Below are 18,670 nucleotides of genomic sequence, written 5' to 3' on the forward strand. Positions count from 1 at the left end.
GCCGGGGTCGAAGCCAGCCGGACACAGGGGACACTCGGTTCCCGGGCTAAGTTGGAGCTCGCGGGTCGGCCCAAGGGCCCCTCGGCTTCCCTCACCGCCTTGGGCCTTGCTGTGCGTTTAAAACACCTGGTCGGACTCGCCCAGCATTTAAAGTTCCTCGCCTCCCTGAGGCTTCCCTTTCCTGTTGCAAAAGTGTGACGTAGAAGAGGGAAAGAGACTAGAGCCCAGAAAAGCCATGGGAAACAAGGAAGGCCCTTCCCTCGAATGGCCAGTCCCAGGGTTAGCTCCCAACATGACCCTTTCGCGGCCAGTAAAGTCAGTACACTGCATCCGTGCCCTCATGTGTAGGCACAGGGAGCAACCAAAGCCGGGAATCCAGGACCAGCGCTTCCGTCGGCAAGACGTCAAATTTGAGTGAGGACCAAGTCGGCCTCAGCAGGTGTAATGACGTGTGGTGTCCAGTACCTGTGACAAGTGACCAGGGACACACCTGAGGACCAGGCGTAAGTGTGTAGTGTCAGTGTGGTCACCCGGCTTTGTGCCCTGAGGGCGGCTTCAGTTCCCTGCCTACCCCTTCCTGCAACCCTCCAGTCCTGCCTAGGGCTCCTCCTTCAGGGAGAGCACTAGCTCAGGGCCTCAGCTTGGATTCCCCAGATTTCACGCTGGAGGTCTCTGGACCTCTGCCTGTCTCATACATTCAGCAAAGTTACTGATTCCCTCCTGGTGTGTGAGAGATTGGTACGCTTCATTACTACTTTCAAGCTGCTTACAATTTTGCATAAAGGCCTCATCCTTACCTCAGAGATGGCAGAGGCTGTAATGAGCACTCCACCCCCACACAAAGCACAGTGAATTTTAATGTCCCCACTTTGGGGGAAGGGAGGTCACACAACCAGCTTTTGGAGGCACCCCAAAGCTTGTCTGGCACTTTGGTACAGAAAGGATTTTGTCCAATCTTTTGCTTGCTTCGGATAATACTAAAAGCCACATAAAGTTGGTGGCTCAACCCCTCTGGGCTGGAATGGGGCAGCAGGTGGACAGGCAGGTGGGTCTAGGACCGATGGGCAGAGCATGGGTGTGGGCTCAAGGTCTTGTCAACAGAGGTAGTTGGTCCTGGGTGGATGCTGGGGTGACCGAGGGCACCCTGAGTGCTCAGGCTGGATAGATGCTGCTGTGGTAGCCTTCGTCTGCCCAGTCCACCAGCTCACTGCTCTGGAACCACAGCTGGATCTCCCTCTGGGCCCCCTCCACGGAGTCACTGGCGTGGATGACGTTCCTGTGCCAGGTGGCAGAGGTAGGACACAGGCTTCAGTGTGCACCTTGGGGGTCCCAGGGACAGTCTGCTGCGTGCACCTTGGGGGTCCCAGGGACAGTCTGCTGATCCCCTAGTGTCGAGGGGAGCAAGCGGGGTGATTGTACAGAGGGGAAAGGAAGAACAGGGGAGCTGCAAAACTGGGTTCCAGCCTTATCTCAGCTTCTTACCCACAACCTCATCTGTCCCGTGCCAACCCCCAGCGTGTCTGGCGATAAAGTGAGGTGACAGACAACAATGGCAGAGCACGTACAAAACACACAGGGAATGCTTTATATTCTCCTGTGTGCGTGAAAGGGTTTTTTTTAAAAACTGCACTAGCAAACGTTAGGTGTAATGTGCCACCAGTAAAAGTCTCTTCTAGCTTTACTTTCCCCTGAGCAAGAAGCCCAGGTCCGGTGGATCTGCCTTAGCAGCAAGCCGCCACCCCAAGCCCCTAGTGAGCTGGCCCTCAGCTCCAAGTGTCCGAGTGTGTTAGTGCCCCCATACCTGCTAATGTGGATGCTGAAGTCTCCCCGGATGGTGCCAGGGGCAGCCTCAGCCGAGTTGGTGTGTCCTATCATGGCCCTTGAGGTGCAGACCACATTGGGGCCTTCCCAGACCTGCAGCACAGAGATAAAGGAGGTGGGGAGAGGTGGGTATCACCAAGGGCTCAGTCCAGGACCCTCCACCCCTCCCACCACCCCTGCCCGGCTGTACCATGGCAACCACTGGGCCGGAGCTCATGTAGCTGATGAGGGCTGGGTAGAAAGGCTTCCTCTGCAGGTCGTGGTAGTGCTCAGCAAGGATGCTCTCTGGTGCCTGGTGCATTGGGGGAAGGGGGTGAGAGGAGCCCCTGGAGAGGGAGCCCCACCAGGCACTGGGACAGTGACATGGTATACTGATCACAGGGCCCTTTGCAGACGACACCTACATGGGGCAGCACTCCAGCCAAAAAAGCACAAGGCAGACACCTCCCCACCCCTCTCCTTCTACTGCCAACACCAGGATGTCTTCCTGACGTAGGGCTGAGATGTGAGAAGCCCCCCATCCCAGTCTCCTCAGGGACACCCACAGGCCAAGAGCCCTGGTACCTGCAGCATCTTCATCCCCACCAGTTTGAAGCCTCTCCTCTCAAAGCGCTGGATCACATCCCCAACGAGCCTCCGCTGCACCCCGTCTGGCTTCACTGCAACCAGGGTCCGCTCCAGGGTCCAGGAGGGTCCTCCTTTAGAAGAGGGGGGTTCGGGGCTGCCGAGGCCTCACCCTTTCATGTCTCCTGGACCTGGGTTCCCCTGCCAGGACCCAGGTGTCACCTGGACTTCAGAGTGTCTGCCTCAGGCAGAGCAGCTCTGGAGGGGAGAAGTGTGGTGTCCACAGCCAGGACTGTCCAGCATGGTGCTACCCCTTGGGACAAGCAGCACAGGGGGCCCCTGGGGACTTCAGCCTGTCGGAGGGGCCATGGGCCCTCCCAAGCAGTGGCAGAAGCTGCCCATGATAGAGCTGATGTCCCCTGAAAAGGCATCTATCTTAGACAGCCTGGAGGCCTGGGGAGGCACAGTCCAGCTCAGAGGCCACCCGGAGCCCCAAGATGCCACACTGGAAAGAGAGTACAAATCTTGGCCTGATTTTCACTCTTGTCCTTTGCAGTGCTAGCACAGACAATGTCTGAACCCCCAACCTGCCACATCAGGAAGGAACCACCACCCATCTTCTGGGTCTCAGGTGAAGGAATGGCAGGGGACCAGGGAGACAGAAGTGCACTTTCCCCACTGGCTAGGCCACAGACAGCGGGACAAAGGGATCTGGGGATTGAGGAGAAAGGTGGAGGGGTTCCTGTCTGCAGGTGGGGAGAGTTGAGAGGGCTCCTCCCCTCACACCTTCGTTGGCCAAGCTGCTATGGGGTTCCAGGGTGGGATGCTTCCAGACCTAAAGTCAACACTGCCACAGTCTTCCCCATCCTGGGGAGACACTGCCCGGGAGATCCCCAGCATCATCACCCTCCTGCAGCCCCAGGCCACTTCCAGAGTTATGGTGACCCTCAGCATTGGGTCCAGGGTCAAGTGTAATTTTGAGAGGAGCCCAGACGCTGGATGTCCAGCTAATTCCTGCGAAGAGGGAGGAGAGAACTGGAGGAGAGATAAGACGTAGGGTCCAGGAGGGCCAGTGTCCCTGGAGGCATCTGCAGCTGCCTTCCCATCCCCAGGAGGAAAATTAACCAAAGTTGTGCAGGGCCTGGAGAGCAGGCCGTGGGTGCCCACAACATCCCTTCAATGAACAGCGCTGGAGGAAGTCCCCCCATCCTTATTCCATCCACCAAGCCCAGTGCCTGGCAGCCCTGCTGCCAGCTGGCTCGTGCCTCAGACAGTGGCAGTTCACTCTTGCCAGCATTTGGAACGCCAGGACGTCTGCTGCTCAGGAAGGGCCCGAGGGCCAGCAGCTAGGGCAGAGGTCCCTGTGCATACCAGCGGGCAGGGATACGCCAGGCGGAAAAACGCCCCAGGACAGGAGTGTTCATCTGCTGAGAATGACCCCACTCAGGAGACCCGGGGTCCGCCGAAAAGTGTGGCCACCAGGCTTCTGGCTTCCTCCTGCCCTGGAGCCCTGGGGACCCCCTGTCCTGAGCACGGTGAGGAGGTGAGCGGGGGCGTGGGGGACTGGGTGGGAGTGAGCGGTGGGGGGGTGGTGCGCGCAGGGCCCCAGCCCAGCGGGAACCCGACGGTCGCGCAGCTCCAGCCGGCCTGTCCCGAGGCCTCAAGTCCCCTGCGCCAGGGCCCGCACGTGCGCCAACAGAGGCCTGCGGCGCCTCAGCCCGCCCCACCTCGCGCATGGCCGCCGGGTGGGCGGACTCACCAGAGCTGGAGCGCGCAAGCAGGCTGGCGACCGGGGCCCGCGTACGGCACATCAACCCCCGCAGCGCCGCGCGCCCGGAGAGACCGCGCATGACTCCCTGCCGGCGAGTGCCGTCTGAGAGCGCAAGAGAGAGGCCCGGGGATGGAGGGGGAGGGGCGGAGGGAGGAGGGTGGAGGGAGAAAAGGAACCTGGGGAAGGGTTGGAGGGACAGAGGGAAGAGGGAGGGAAGGGGAGGGAGGTGGAGGGGCAGAGGGAGAAAAGGAACCCGGGGAACGGGCAGCGGGGGAAAGGTGGGAGGGAGGGAGGGGAAGGAAGGAGAGGAGGAAGGGGGGAGGGAGGAAGAGCGGCGCAAGGACCCCATGGCCCCTACTCTCGCGGCCCCACACCGACCCTGCTTCACTCAAGCGGCCTCGGGAAGTATTTAATGTCAATTTCTGTTAAAATCAGAAGAAAAAATAACAATGATGATGAACGCAGCATGGATTGTATTCGTCTTTATACCAACACAGTCCTTAAGTATTATTTTGAGTTCATGCAAGTCCTCCTGGGCCTGTCTTGGGCTGCACCCCGTCCTGGCAGCAGGACCTGCTTCTGGGGGCGGGGGGTGTCCTCCCACCTGAGTCTCCCTCGTTACACCCTGCATCTGGGGAGGGTGAACCTGGGTGGTCAGGCAAGGTCAGGCAGGGTATCTCTGCATTTGGATGGGGAAAATCCCACCTTTATTCTCAAGTGGACATTTAACTGCATTCCTGTAACTGAAGGAATTTAGCTTCCACTGAAACCCTTACGGTGCCTGTGACTTTATCGCAAGCAGAAATCACAGATATTCTCATTTACGATATTGTTCCAGTTGAGATGGTGGCGCAGTACTGTTTGAAATATGAGATCAACTGCAAGATCTTATGTAATGAGTTTTCGTTTTCTTTTTTTTTAAATTTTATTTATTTATTTTTGGCTGCGTTGGGTCTGTTGCTGTGCGCAGGCTTTCTCTAGATGCGGTGAGTGGGGGCTACTCTTCGTTGGTGCACAGGCTTCTAAATGTGGTGGCTTCTCTTGTTGCGGAGCCCAGGCTCTAGGCCCACGGGCTTCAGTAGTTGTGGCACATGGGCTCAGTAGTTGTGGAGCACGGGCTAAGTTGCTCCGTGGCATGTGGGATCTTCCCGGAACCAGGGCTCAAACCCGTGCCCCCTGCATTGGCAGGTGTATTCTTTTTTAAAAAATTTATTTTATTTTTGTTTGCGTTGGATGTTCGTTGCTGCACGTGGGCTTTCTCTAGTTGCGGGGAGTGAGGGCTAGTCTTCATTACAATGCGCAGACTTCTCATTGTGGTGACTTCTCTTGTTGCGGAGCCCGCCCGGGAGGGCTCTAGGCATGCGGGCTTCAGTAGTTGTAGCACACGGGCTTCAGTAGTTGTGGCTCGCGGGCTCTAGAGCACAGGCTCACTAGTTGTGGCGCATGGGCTTAGTTGCTCCGTAGCATGTGGAATCCTCCCAGACCAGGGTTCAAACCCATGTCCCCTGCATTGGCAGGTGGATTCTTAACCACTGTGCCACCAGGGAAGCCCTGTAATGAGTTTTTGAAAAAGCATATATACTTCTTTATGCTGTTGTGGATGGAATTGTTTTCTTAATTTCATTTTCAATTGTTCATTCCAAGCGTATAAAAATACAATTGAGTTTTGTATATAGATCTTGTATCCAGAGACTTTGGTGAACTTATTTATTAATTTTGATAGTTTTTTAGTGGATTCCTCAGGATTTTGTAGGTACAGGTATGTCATACAGAAATAGAGAGTTTGACTTTTTCCTTCCCAATCTGGATGTCTTTTTTTTCGTTTTATTAATTAATTGCTCGGCTAGAGTCTTCAGTACAATGTTAAATACAAGTGACCTCCTTTTTCCACTGTCTTAAGAGGGGAGATTAGATTATTGTTTTGAAATATTTTTTTCTTTCTTAGTATAGACATTTACAGCTGTAAATTTCCCTCTAAACACTGCATTAACTATATTCCATAAGTTTTGATGTGTCTTCATTTTCTTTCATCTCAAAGTATTTTCTGATTTCCCTTTTGATTTCGTATACTCTAAAAACTACAAATCATTGTTGAAAGAAATTACAGAAAATCTAAATAAAGGACAAAACATCCCACATTCATGGATTGGAAGACTTAACATGTTAATATGTCAGTACTCCTCAAACTGATCTACAGATTCAACTCAATCCCTGTCAAAATCCTGACTTATTTGTAAAAATTGATAAGTTGATTCTCAAATTCAGTGGGTTTGCAAGAGACCCAGAATAACCAGAAACTCCTGAAAAAGAACAAAGCAGGAGAACTCACACTTCCTGATTTCAAACTTATCACAAAACATTAATAATCAAGTCAGTATGGTACCAGCACAAGGATAGACATATAGACCAATGGAATAGAATTGAGAGTCCAGAAATAAAACCATACATCTATAGTCAACTGATTTTGGCGAGGAAGCCAAGACCACTCAATGAGAGGCAGAACAGTCTTTTCAACAAATGATGTTGCAGTAGCCAAGACATGGAAACAACCTAACTGTCCATTGACAGATAAATGGGTAAAGAAGATGTGATACACATATACAATGGAATATAACTCAGCCATAAAAAAGAATGAAATAATGCCATTTACAGCAACATGGATGGAGCTAGTGATTATCATATTAAGTGAAGTAAGTCGGAAAGAGAAAGACAAATACCATATGATATCACTTATATGTGGGATCTAAAATATGACACAGATTAACTTATATACGGGACTTCTCTGGTAGTCCAGTGGTTAAGACTCTGTGCTCCCAATTCAGGGGGCTCAGGTTCAATCCCTGGTCAGGGAACTAGATCCCGCATGCCACAACTAAGATGCAGTACAGCCAAATAAATTTTTTTTTTTAAAGACATGCACCACAATGTTCATTGCAGCAGTATTTACAATAGCCAGGACATGGAACCAACCTAAATGTCCATCGACAGATGAATGGATAAAGAAGATGTGGCACATATATACAATGGAATATTACTTAGCCTTAAAAAGGAATGAAACTGAGTTTTTTGTAGTGAGTTGGATGGACCTAGAGCCTGTCATACAGAGTAAAGTAAGTCAGAAAGAGAAAAACAAATACCGTATGCTAAAGCATATATATGGAATCTAAAAAAAAAAAAAAAAGGTACTGATGAACCTAGTTGCAGGGCAGGAATAAAGAGGTAGACATAGAGAACGGACTTGATGACATGGGGTGGGAGGGCGAAGCTGGGGCGAAGTGAGAGTAGCATGGGCATATATACACTACCAAATGTAAAACAGTTGGCTGGTGGGAAGCAGCAGCATAGCACAGGGAGACTGGCTTGGTGCTTTTCGATGACCTAGAGGGGTGGGATAGGGAGGATGGGAGGGAGGCGCAAGAAGGAGGGGATGTGGGCACATGTGTATGCATATGGCTGATTTGCTTTGTTGTGCAACAGAAACTAACAAGGTATTGTGAAGCAATTATACTCCAAAAAAATGTATTAAAAAAAAGTATCATTAAAAAAAATTAACTTATCTACGAAACAGAAGCAGACTCACCATACAGACTTGTGGTTCCCAAGGGGGAGGGATGGATTGGGAGTTTGGGATTAGCACATGTATGCAGTGTGTAAACAACAAGGTCTTATTGCATAGCACAGGAAACTATATTCAATATCCTGTGATAAACCATAATGGAAAAGAATATGAGAAAGAATATATATATATAACTGAATCACTTTGATTCAGCACCTGAAAAGATGCTCAACATCATTAGTCATCAGGGAAATGCAAATCAACACCCCGAGAGACAACTTTATACCCGCTAGCATGGCTAGAACCAAAAGGTCAGATAATAACCTGTGTTGGTGGGGATGTGGAAAAATTGGAACCCTCCTACATTACTGATGGAAATGTAAAATAATGCAGCCACTTTGGGAAATAGTCTGGCAATTTCTCAAATGATTAAAAATCGAATCATATGACTCAGAAATTCTACTTCTAGGTATATACCCAAAAGAAATGAAAGTGTATGTCCACAAAAACTTGTACACAGATTTTCACAGCAGCATTATTATAGTAGCCAAAGGGTGGAAATAACCCAAGTGTCCATCAGTTGCTGAATAGATAAACAAAATGTAGTCAGTCCATGCAGTGGAATAGTATTCCGCCATAAAAGGAAGGAAATACTGACACATGCTGTAACCTGAATGAACTTTTTTTTCCCCCTAACCACTGGACCGCAAGGGAATTCCCTTGAAGGAACCTTGGAAACATTATGCTGAGTGAAAGAATTCAGTCACAAAAGGCCACATATTGTATGATTCCATTCATGTGAAAGTACAGAATAGGGAAGTATACAGAGACAGAAAGCAGTATTAGTGGTTGCTTAGGGCTGGGGGTGGGGAGTGGTGGGGGAATGGGAGGGTGATAGCTAAAGGGTATGGAGCTTCTTTTTTCTTAATATTTATTTTATTTTATTTTGGGCTACTTCAGGTCTTAGTTGCATCACACAGGATCTTCATTGTGGCGTGAAGGCCCTCTAGTTGAGGCGTGCGGGCTTAGTTTCCCTGCAGCATATGCGATCTTAGTTCCTCGACCAGGGAATGAACCCGCATCCCCTGCATTGGAAAGCGGATTCTTAACCACTGGACCACCAGGGAAGTCCCTGGAGCTTCTTTTTAGGAGCTGAAAATGTTCTAAAATTGACTGTGGTGATGGTTACACAAATGTGTGAGTACACCAAAAATCATTGAATTGTAAATTTAAAATGAGTGAATGGTTTAGTATGGAATTATTTCTCAACAAAGCTGTTTTTTCAAAGATGAAAAAGCAAAAAATAAGAAAAAAACAAAAAAAAGAGACTGGGCTTCCCTGGTGGCGCAGTGGTTGAGAGTCTGCCTGCCGATGCAGGGGACGTGGGTTCGTGCCCTGGTCTGGGAAGATCCCACATGCCGTGGAGCGGCTGGGCCCGTGAGCCATGGCCGCTGAGCCTGCGCATCCGGAGCCTGTGCTCCGCAACGGGAGAGGCCACAACAGTGAGAGGCCCGTGTACTGCAAAAAAATAAATAAATAAAAAATAAAAGACCAGAAAAATGAAAAAGCATTTATTATATATGTCACATATTTTAAATGTCTTGAGACATCTTGGCTGTTTCATCAAACCACTTCCAACCCTGCACAGGTCAGGCCCTACACTGCTCTGGGACTCTGAGGCTGCTGTAGCCCAGCCCCAGACTGATCCCTGTTCCCAGAGACAGTGCAGCACATGGCTCACGCCCCTGAGTGAGGGGCAAGGTGGCCAGGTGGCCACTTCCTGTTGGGAGGTGAGCCTGCTTCCCCACCCCCTTTGCATCTGGGCTGGCCCTGTGGCTGGTTGTGTCTGCACAAACGCTAGGTAACATCCTCATCTGGGGCTTAGCGATCTGCACTTCTGCCTTTGCCATTTGGGATGCACGGGCTTGGACTTTCCTTTCCATGTAAAGAAGCCTAAGGCATCCACAGAGAAAGAGAAAGAAAGAGCCACCAGCCCCCAGCCATTCCTACCAAAGCACCAGAAGTGTGGGTAGTCATCTTGAGAGTTCCAGCCCCAGCTTATGCCTCAGGGAGCAGAAGAGCCACCAGCTGAACCCTGCCCAACTCCCTGACTCAGCAAAGAATCAGCAGAAAATATCCTGGCTGTTGTGTGAAGCCGTTGAGATTTGGGGTAGTTTGTTGACATGCCTCCCACTCAACCCAGCCTGGCTCAACTGAGCTCATCTGAGATGTGGAATCCCTTGGCTTCTCTGTGGCCAAGCCAGGGCTCAAGTAGAAGAGTGGCCCTAGGTCCACTGCTCCTCCGACCACAGTTCCCTGTGTCCTCTTCTGGCCAGGATGTGTGCAGTTTCTGTGTGAAGACTTCAGGCTCACAGGTGGCTGGCTGAGTGAGTTAGGAGACCTGAGTTTCGACCCTGGTCCTTCTCCTAAGGCTACACCTTTACCCGCTCTGAGCCCCATCCCCTCCTCTGTAAGGTGCTGCTGACGGTGCCTCAGGGCATAGGGTTCTGGCACATGGGCCGCTTCTTGCTCTGTCCTGTCTCGTCCTGTCCCCTCTGGTCCCTGTTTCTGTCCCTTTCCTGCACCCTGACGCCCTCCTCAGGCTTCCAGACCCACTCCCACTGTGTCAAATGGGATTGCTGGGGTATTTACCTCCCCCAGAGGCAGAGATGTGCACCCTGCATCTCCCTGGCCCCCATATTGCAACAGTTCTGGGGTGCCTTCAGAGGTTCCCGAGAGATCAGGCCAGAGTTCCATGACCTGGGCCTCCTTCTCTTCCCTTTCCAGACCCACTTCCTTCTCCCCCTGAGTGTTCTCTGGGACCACATCCTAAAACATCGTTCTCACATTTTCACACAGGTCCACATCAGGGTCCACCTCCAGGAAACCCAGCCTCAGAAAGGAAGATACCAGAAGGAAGCACTTTATGACCACGTTTGATACAGCAGAGCATAAACACGAGGCTGTTCATTTCTCCTCTGATGCTGACTCTCCTCCCGCATCCGGCACTAAACGTGGAAGCACTTTATCAATACATTTGCTCGGTACTTATTTCTCCGTGACCACATTCCTCCCTTCTAGACTCTCCTCTCCCATCTCTTGAGGAGTAGATCTCATAGCCCTCAGATCATTTTCAGTTGTTACAGATCTAGTTTCACGTGGGTTAAAACCCCCGCCATCCATCCACCTGAAGAGTCCTTCTCTCCTTCCCCCAAGCCGGCCGGGTTTCGTCCAAGTGAGGCTGGTCTGCAACAACATCCTTTCTCTCAATCTCTGTCCTCATCTGGTGCATGACTTTCTTGTCTCCAAGTTGTTCACATTCAGCTTCCTCCTGGCAAAGCAGCCCTAGTTCCTTCTGAGACTTAGGACGACAGACATCCTGTCTCGGACCCTGCACCCCTGAACCCTTCAGATAGAGCCAGGGCCCAGGGCCAGTGGTCAGCTGTCCTCACTTTGACCCACAGATCCCAATCCGTGTTCCAACAGGATTGTTTTGTGGTCTCGAATTACAATATGGAAATGCAAGGGGCCTGACTACCCAGACTCTCTGAAGAAGATGAGGGTGAGAGGGCTTGTTCTGCGAGCTATCAGTCCTTGTTACGTAACTGTAATAAAATTCCAACCATGTGTTGGCCCAGGAATTGACAAGTAGACCAAGGGAACAGGATAGAGAACCCAGAAACAGACTCACACATGTACGAGCACCGAATATATGGTTGAGGAGCCACTGCAGATCAGTGGGAAATGCAGACTTTTCAATAAACATTGCTGAGTCAATCAGGTATCCATATAGAAAAACAGAGAGAGAGACCTAATCCTACATACACAGAAATAAATTTCAGGTAGGTTAAAGGCCTAAATATGAAAGGCAGATCTATAAAGCTTTCAGAAGGTAAGAAACTATAAGCAGGACCTTCTAAGGGGAAGAATTTCTTTAGGCACAAAAGGCACTAATCATAAAGAAAATGATTGACAAATTCAACTACATTAAAATGAAGAACTTCATAAAAAACACCATGAAGACATTAAAATGGCCCAAATCTAAAACACTGACAATACCAAATGCTGACAAGAATGTAAAGCAACAGGAACACTAGTTCATCACTGGTGGAAATGCAGAATGCAACAGTTACTTTGGAATATATTTTGGTGGTTTCTTAAGAACTAAACATACTCTTACCATGTGCTGTAGCAATCATTATGCTTGGTATTTACGCAAATGAATTGAAAATGTATGTCCCCAAAAAAGTGCACGTGGATGTTTACAGCAGCTTTATTCATAATTGCTTTATTCATAAATTGCCAAAACTTGGAAACAACCAAGATATCCTTCAGTAGGTGAATGGATAAATAAACTGTGGTGCATCCAGACAGTGGAATATAGTTCAGCAATAAAAAGAAATACGGGGGACTTCCCTGGTGGCCCAGTGGTTAAGAATCCTCCTGCCAACGTAGGGAATACGGGTTTGAGCCCTGATCCGGGAGGATCCCACATGCCACAGAGCAACTAAGCCCATGCGCCACAACTACTGAGCCTGCACTCTAGAGCCCACAAGCCAAAACTACTGAGCCCGCGTGCCACAACTGCTGAAGCCCGCGCACCTAGAGCCCGTGCTCCGCAACAAGAGAAGCTATCTCATTGAGAAGCCTGTGCACTGCAATGAAGAGTAGCCCCCACTTGACGCAACTAGAGAAAGCCCGTGTGCAGCAACGAAGACCCAACACAGCCAAAAATAAATAAATTTTTTAAAAATTAAAATATTAAAAGAAAAAGAAGAAAGGGTGGGGAGTAAATGAAACAAAGCTGTCAAAACGTTGATGATTGTTGAACTGGGGTGATAGGTATGTGAGGGCTTGAGTGTATGATTTGATTTCAGTGTATGTTTGAAAATTTCTATAATAAAAGGTAAAAAACAAAACAGGTCTTTAAAAAGAGAAAAAAGAAATGTGCCATCAAGCCCTAAAAGGATATGGAGTAAACTTAAATGCATATTACTTAGTGAGAGAAGCCAGTTCGGAAAGGCTATATACTGTATGATTCCGACTATATAACATGCTGGAAAAGGCAAAACTCTGGAGTAAAAATATCAGTGATTGCCAGGGGTTGGGCGCTGGAAAGGATGAACAGGCAGAGCACAGAGGATATTTAGGGCAGTGAAACTACCCTGTATGCTACTATAATGATAGATACATGTCATTATAGATTTGTCCAAACCCATAGAATGTACAATACCAAGAGTGAACCTTAATGTAAGCTATGGACTGTGGGTGATTAGGATGTAGATTCATCAGCTGTAACAAATGACCACCCTGGTGGGGGATGGTGATAGTGGGGGAGGCTGTGCATGTTTGGGGGCAGAGGGTATATGGGAACTCTCTGCACTTTCTGCTTAATTTTGCTATGAATCTAAAACTCTTAAAAATAAAATATATTAAATACACACACACAGACCATGAAGAAAGAAAAAGACAAGTCACAGAACAGGAAAGAATATTTCCACCACTTAAAACCTATGCACGTCTAGGGCTCTATGACCAGAAATCAGTGAGCAAAAGACCAGTGGCCCAACAGCACAGCAAATACTTGAAGATTCATTTCTCCAAAGAGGAAATTTTAACAGCCAGTAAATAACGCAAAGGTGCTCAGCCTCAGGAGTAATCAGAGAAACGCAAATAAAGTCATGGTACAAATCTCCAAGTCTGAAAAGACAAGCTACAGAACCAGAGAAAATATTTGCAACTCATAAATTTGATCAGGGTCTAGTATGAATTTACAAAGAACTCTTACAAGTTAATAACAGAAAACCACTCTGCCCACACCCTCCTGTAACCCTCTCCCCTTGAGTGTGGGCTGCATCCAGTGACAAGGAGAAAACAGCAGGAGATGGGAGGTTGCCTTCAGGACTGTTGACCAGACCCACTGATCTGCTTCTTCCTTTCTCCTCCCCCGCCATCCTGCGTGGAGCTCCAGCTGCCCTACAGGCAGGTCCACATGACAAGGAACCCAGGTCTCTGGCCAACAACCAGTGTGGACCTGAGGCCACAGCCACGGATGTGAGTTTAGAAGCAGATCCTACCCTGTCCAGCCTTGAGGTGACTGAAGCCCCAGTTGACACTTTTGCAGCCTGACTAAGGATGAGGTGGGTGGGGAATGAGGGGCGACAGCCTTGGATTTCTGGGACATTCCTGCTTGGAGAGACCTTGCCCTGCAGGGTGGGAGGAGGGCGCAACCCCGGAGAACCAGACTCCGTACCAGCCCTGCTGTTGCTGTCTCCTTGCCCTACACTGGCTCTCCGGCTGTTTTTAATCTTGTGCCTCTTTGGGTAAATGTGGAAGTTTCCAGGTTGCCCCTTCCCCATCACCTGCAAACCAGCAGCCTCTCAGGAGACCCTGAGTCTGATTTTCACTGATTTCTAGTTACCTAATTATTGTTATAGATTTCTAATTTAATTCCATTGTGGTCAGAGAACATATTCTGTATCACCCAAATTCTTTGAAGTTTATGGAGAACTGGTTTTTCAAAATTATTTATTTATTTGGCTGCACTGGGTCTTAGTTGCGGTGTGAGGGCTCCCAGCTGTGTTATGCAGGATCTAGTTCCCCAATCAGGGATCGAACCCAGGCCCCCTGCATTGGGAGCACAGAGTCTCAACCACTGGACCACCAGGGAAGTCCCTTGATGCTCTTTTAATAGGTGCATACATATGTACTTCTTCCTTATGAATTGACCCTTTTATGGTTATGAAAAACAATTTTTTTTGGTGATACCTTTTGTCTTGAAGTCCACCTTATCTAACAGAAATATAGGCACTCCAGTTTCTCATGTTTATTATTGCATGTTGGGTCTTTGTCCATCCGCTTACTTTCAACCCATCTGTGTCTTTATGGATGTAGATAGCTGGGTCTTGCTTTTTTAAAAATCCAGTCTGATAATCTCTGCCTTTTAATTGGAGTGTGTAGTCCATGAATAAATAATGTAATTATTGATATGGTTCGAGTTAGGTCTCCTATTTTATTATTTGTTTTGTGTTTGTCCCCTCTGATTTATATTCTTTTCCTCCTCTCCTGACCTCTTTCGGATTAAATGAATATTTTTAAATACCGTTTAATTAATTTATTGGATTTTTAGGTATACCTTAGCATTATTTTTATACTGTTTGCTCTAGGGATTGTAATTACAGCCCTAACATTTCACAGACTATTTAGAATTTATACTGTGCTACTTCATGTAAGATGCAGGAATCTTGCAACCATGTAGGTCTGTTTTCTCCTTCCCCCTGTCCTGTCTGCTCCATTGTTTCTGAAGAGAAGTCATACGTTTGAATTGTTATTCCCTTGAATGTCATTTTTCTCTGGATGCTTTCAATATTTCCTCTTTTTGTTTGGTTTTCAGTAGTTGACTATTATTTGCCTGGGTGTGATTTTCTTTGTACAATTTATTCTTAGGATTCACTGAGCTTCTTGAATCTGTACATTAATGTCTTTCACCAAATTTCACATGTTTTTTCTGCCTCATTCTCTCCTATCCTTTTGGGACTCCAACTTTAAACATGTTAGACTGCTTTTCACCCCTGCTTGGATCACTGCAGGGGGAGCCTGTGTGGATGGCTTCTTCTCAGATCTGGGGTCCCAGGTAGTCTGGCCCCCATCTGCCAGCACAGGGAAGCTGGTGAGGGTTGCCAAGGGGGAGCACTCAAACCAGAACATCACTCTTGAGGCATCCTGCCCTGGCAACATCTTCTGCCCCTGTTACCCACTGCCACCAGGGGACCACTTACATCTTTCTCATCTTCTTCTGTAAATTGCTGGGATATGGGATATTTCCAGTGTCTTCTTTTGGACTGTCTTTTTCTCAGTGTGTGAATTTCCTTTCTATCTTAGGTATATTCACCTTTTATCACACATAGCACATGTTTTCTCCCATTTGTCTTTTGACTTAATTGATGACATCTATCCTTTCACACTTTTTATAATTACACAGCCTTTTTAAACATGTAGTCAAATAAGTAACATTTTCTTCATGTTCCCTGGTTCCCTGTCTTGCTCAAGAAATTCTTTCCCATGCCTGTATTCTAAGGGATGTGTTCTAGTTTCCGTTTAATATTTTTATCATTTTATTCTTTTTTAAAAATTTTATTGGATTATAGCTGATTTACAATGTTGTGTTAGTTTCAGGTATACAGGAAAGTGAATCAGTTATACTTATACATATATCCACTCTTTTTTAGATTCTTATATAGGTCATTACAGAGTATTGAGTAGAGTTCCCTGTGCTATAAAGTAGGTCCTTATTAATTATCCATTTTATATATAGTAGTATGTAAATGTCAACCCCAATCTCCCAATTTATCCCTCCCCCCTCTTTCCCACCTAAAAATATGGAACGCTTCACGAATTTGCGTGTCATCCTTGTGCAGGGGCCATGCTAATCTTCTCTGTATCGTTCCAATTTTAGTATATGTGCTGCTGAGGTGAGCACTATCATTTTATTCTTGACAGTTGACAACCTGATCCAGTTGGAATTCATTTTTCTGTGTAGTGTGAGGTAGGATACAGAACCATGTATTCACAAGACCTCCAGAAGGGGCCTTCTGCCACTGGGCCTGTTTCCATCTTCAGGTGAGGCCTCCCAGCTGGGTCCTTTCCATTTTAAAAAAAATATTTATTTATCATTTAGGCTGCACTGGGCCTTAGTTGTGGCATGCGGGACCTTTTTGTGGCATGCATGTGGGATCTAGTTCCCTGACCAGGGATTGAACCCTGGCCCCCTGCATTGGGAGCATGGAGTCTTACCCACTGGACAAACAGGGAAATCCCTCCTTTCCATAATTAATAAATACTCTGTTACTTAGCAGAGTTCTCCTGAGCCCCCTAGATGGAGCACTGATGCCTCCTCTCCTGCCTGCTTGGAGAGCTTGGCCCAGGAGCCTTACACTGAGGTGACCCTCAGAGTGGGTAGGGCTGGTGGGGGACTACTGAGCCCAGCCTGGGGCAGGGATGGATCTCAGCTGGAACAGTCTGTGGGGCTCAGTGCTGACCACAGCTGCTGTCCCCAGCATGATCTGGGTCAGTACAGTGCACTAAAATCGAAGCTCAGCAAAATCCAGAATTGGTCTCTGTCCCCTTAAATTGAGAACCTGGGTGCCCCCTGCGGCCAGGGGTGAGGGGGGTCCAGCCTAGATTCCAGAGGAATAAAGGGTCTTTTTTAAGGGTTCACACCTGGGGCTTCCTCCCCCCACCCTCCCGCCATGCCTCACCCCCCCTTACCCCCCAGCATTCAGTGGCCTTGGGCTCCCCGGGTCAGCTTCTCTTCCCTCCCGACCGGTAAACCCTCACGCACGCGCTAACACACACACACACACACACACACGTACAAAATTCGAAAGGTACAAACAGGTATAGCCCCTCTTCCCAATCCTCAGCCACAGGGTTCCCTTCCCACCCCGGCTGCTGGATGCTTCCAGGCATTCTATGTCTTTAAGACATGCAAATTAAAAAATTTTGTTTTCTACGAAAATGGTAGCTTTCTGAACATGTTATTCTGCCCTTCCCTTTTTTCAGCTAATGGTCCCCCTGGTAGACCATTCCCAATTAGTACACAGAGCTTCCTGGTTTTCCTTTTACAGCCCACTGGATCAGTGTTTATAATATCACAGTGTTTGAATTTCGATCTGGGTACCCATGACTCTAATGCCCATTCCCTCATGACCAGTATTTGGGTGCATGCTGCACTCGAATGCAGCCTCATGCTTCTGTGACCATATCTGCAGGGAAAATGCACAGCGGTGGCAGGACTGAGGCTCCCAGGAGGTTCAGCAAACTTAAGTCTGTGGGCAATGCCACCCTTTCGGTAGGATAAAATTTTTTGATCTCTGCAGATTTGTTAGGTGAAAGAAGGCCTCTGGGTGCTTCTCAGTTTGCATTTCTCTAAGGAGGGAAATATTCATCTGCATATCCTTTCCAGGAATCTTCTCTGGTGGTTTGCTGTGGGAGAGTTGATATTTCTTATTTACTTGTAGGGACTCTTTATTATTAGTAATCTCATTAAGATCGACCCTTTGTAATGTGAGTTGCAAGTCTCCTCCCATTTGAGGCTTGTTTTTTGAGTTTGGTTACGCAGTTTTGCTCGTAGCTGAATTTCTATCTTGCCTCTAGCCTACTGGGTCACATGTAGAAAAGCCTTAGCTTCCCCTAAGCTGTGAAAAAGTTTCCCCATGTTCTCTTCCAGTCCCTCCATCGTTTCCTTTTCACGCTGAAATCCTTAATCTGTTGGAATCTACCCGGATGTCAAGGGTGAGTGAGTCCCACCCACTGACGTGAATCGCCACCTTCACAGTGTACGAAATATGTACAAGGAGCCTTTTCATTTTTCCATGAAAGTGTTTTTCACACATACTCGTAGCGCCTTTGTGGTGTGACGCGCCGGGAGGCCGGCAGGGGAGTCCAGCTCCGGGAGGCAGGAGCCGGCGCAGGCTGGCCGGACCTTGCGCGGCGCCCGGCCCATGAGCAGGGACCGAAAGACACTCGCGTCCCGGGGTCCCCCCAGAGCGTCCAGAAAGCATCTGGGGACACTCCGCGGACGCTTCGAATCTGCTGTGCGTTCCAAGTCACGCCCCACCATTTCTCCCTCTGAACCAAGACCCCCGCGGCCCCCGGCGTCCCGCGCCACCCTTCGTCCCCATTCCTCCCTCCGCCCAACGTGTCCCGAGACCCTCCACTCCATCCCGCCCCGCCTCCCCCACCTGCGCACTGTCGCGGGCCCGAGTTCCCCACCAGTCCGGACCTCCCTGCGACCCATTTTCCCTGCGCGCCCTCTTGGTCCCCGCATCGCCCCCCGCCCCGCGTCGCCCCCCGCCCCGCATCCTCCTTCAGATCGCCTTCCCCGCGCATCCCCCGAGCCCAGTTCAGCGCCTTGCGCCCGGCGCCCCTCTCCAGCCCAGCTCCCGGCGGGGCGGGGC

General features: G+C 48.8%; 2 protein-coding genes and 1 non-coding gene across 5 annotated transcripts in view; 1 reads left to right on the plus strand and 2 right to left on the minus strand.

Annotated features, from left to right (window-relative positions):
- MRPL28 (mitochondrial ribosomal protein L28) overlaps window positions 1-18,670 on the plus strand; it is a 65,744-nt gene that overhangs the window by 33,011 nt on the left and 14,063 nt on the right. The gene's annotated exons all lie outside the window — the stretch shown is intronic.
- Window positions 836-4,416, minus strand: NME4 (NME/NM23 nucleoside diphosphate kinase 4). 3 transcript variants are annotated; one of them, XM_059036364.2, is made up of 5 exons: window positions 4,145-4,416; window positions 2,386-2,519; window positions 2,012-2,113; window positions 1,802-1,914; window positions 836-1,276 (listed from the first exon to the last, which is right to left on the minus strand). In XM_059036364.2, the coding sequence occupies exons 1-5, from the start codon at window positions 4,233-4,235 to the stop codon at window positions 1,153-1,155; spliced, it is 564 nt and encodes a 187-aa protein (XP_058892347.1). In that variant the 5' UTR covers window positions 4,236-4,416; the 3' UTR covers window positions 836-1,152. The 3 variants fall into 3 exon arrangements, with proteins under 3 accessions (XP_058892347.1, XP_066868877.1, XP_058892346.1); XM_067012776.1 differs by having other exon boundaries at window positions 2,386-2,586; window positions 4,145-4,277; XM_059036363.2 differs by having other exon boundaries at window positions 1,169-1,385; window positions 4,145-4,370.
- LOC131741913 (U6 spliceosomal RNA) lies at window positions 16,085-16,191 on the minus strand. Its single transcript, XR_009331267.1, has one exon. It is a non-coding gene; the product is annotated as a U6 spliceosomal RNA (small nuclear RNA).

Source organism: Kogia breviceps, chromosome 14, assembly GCF_026419965.1.
Source record: "Kogia breviceps isolate mKogBre1 chromosome 14, mKogBre1 haplotype 1, whole genome shotgun sequence".
Taxonomy (NCBI): domain Eukaryota; kingdom Metazoa; phylum Chordata; class Mammalia; order Artiodactyla; family Physeteridae; genus Kogia; species Kogia breviceps.

Excerpts from the sequence above, each read along its gene's own strand:
- NME4 (XM_059036363.2), bottom strand. The coding sequence starts at position 4,235 with ATGCGCGGTCTCTCCGGGCGCGCGGCGCTGCGGGGGTTGATGTGCCGT. Across the intron at positions 2,520-4,144 it reads GCTTGCGCGCTCCAGCTCTG|GAGGACCCTCCTGGACCCTG; the intron begins GTGAGTCCGCCC and ends CCTCTTCTAAAG. Across the intron at positions 1,386-1,801 it reads TTCAGCATCCACATTAGCAG|GGGATCAGCAGACTGTCCCT; the intron begins GTATGGGGGCAC and ends CCTCGACACTAG.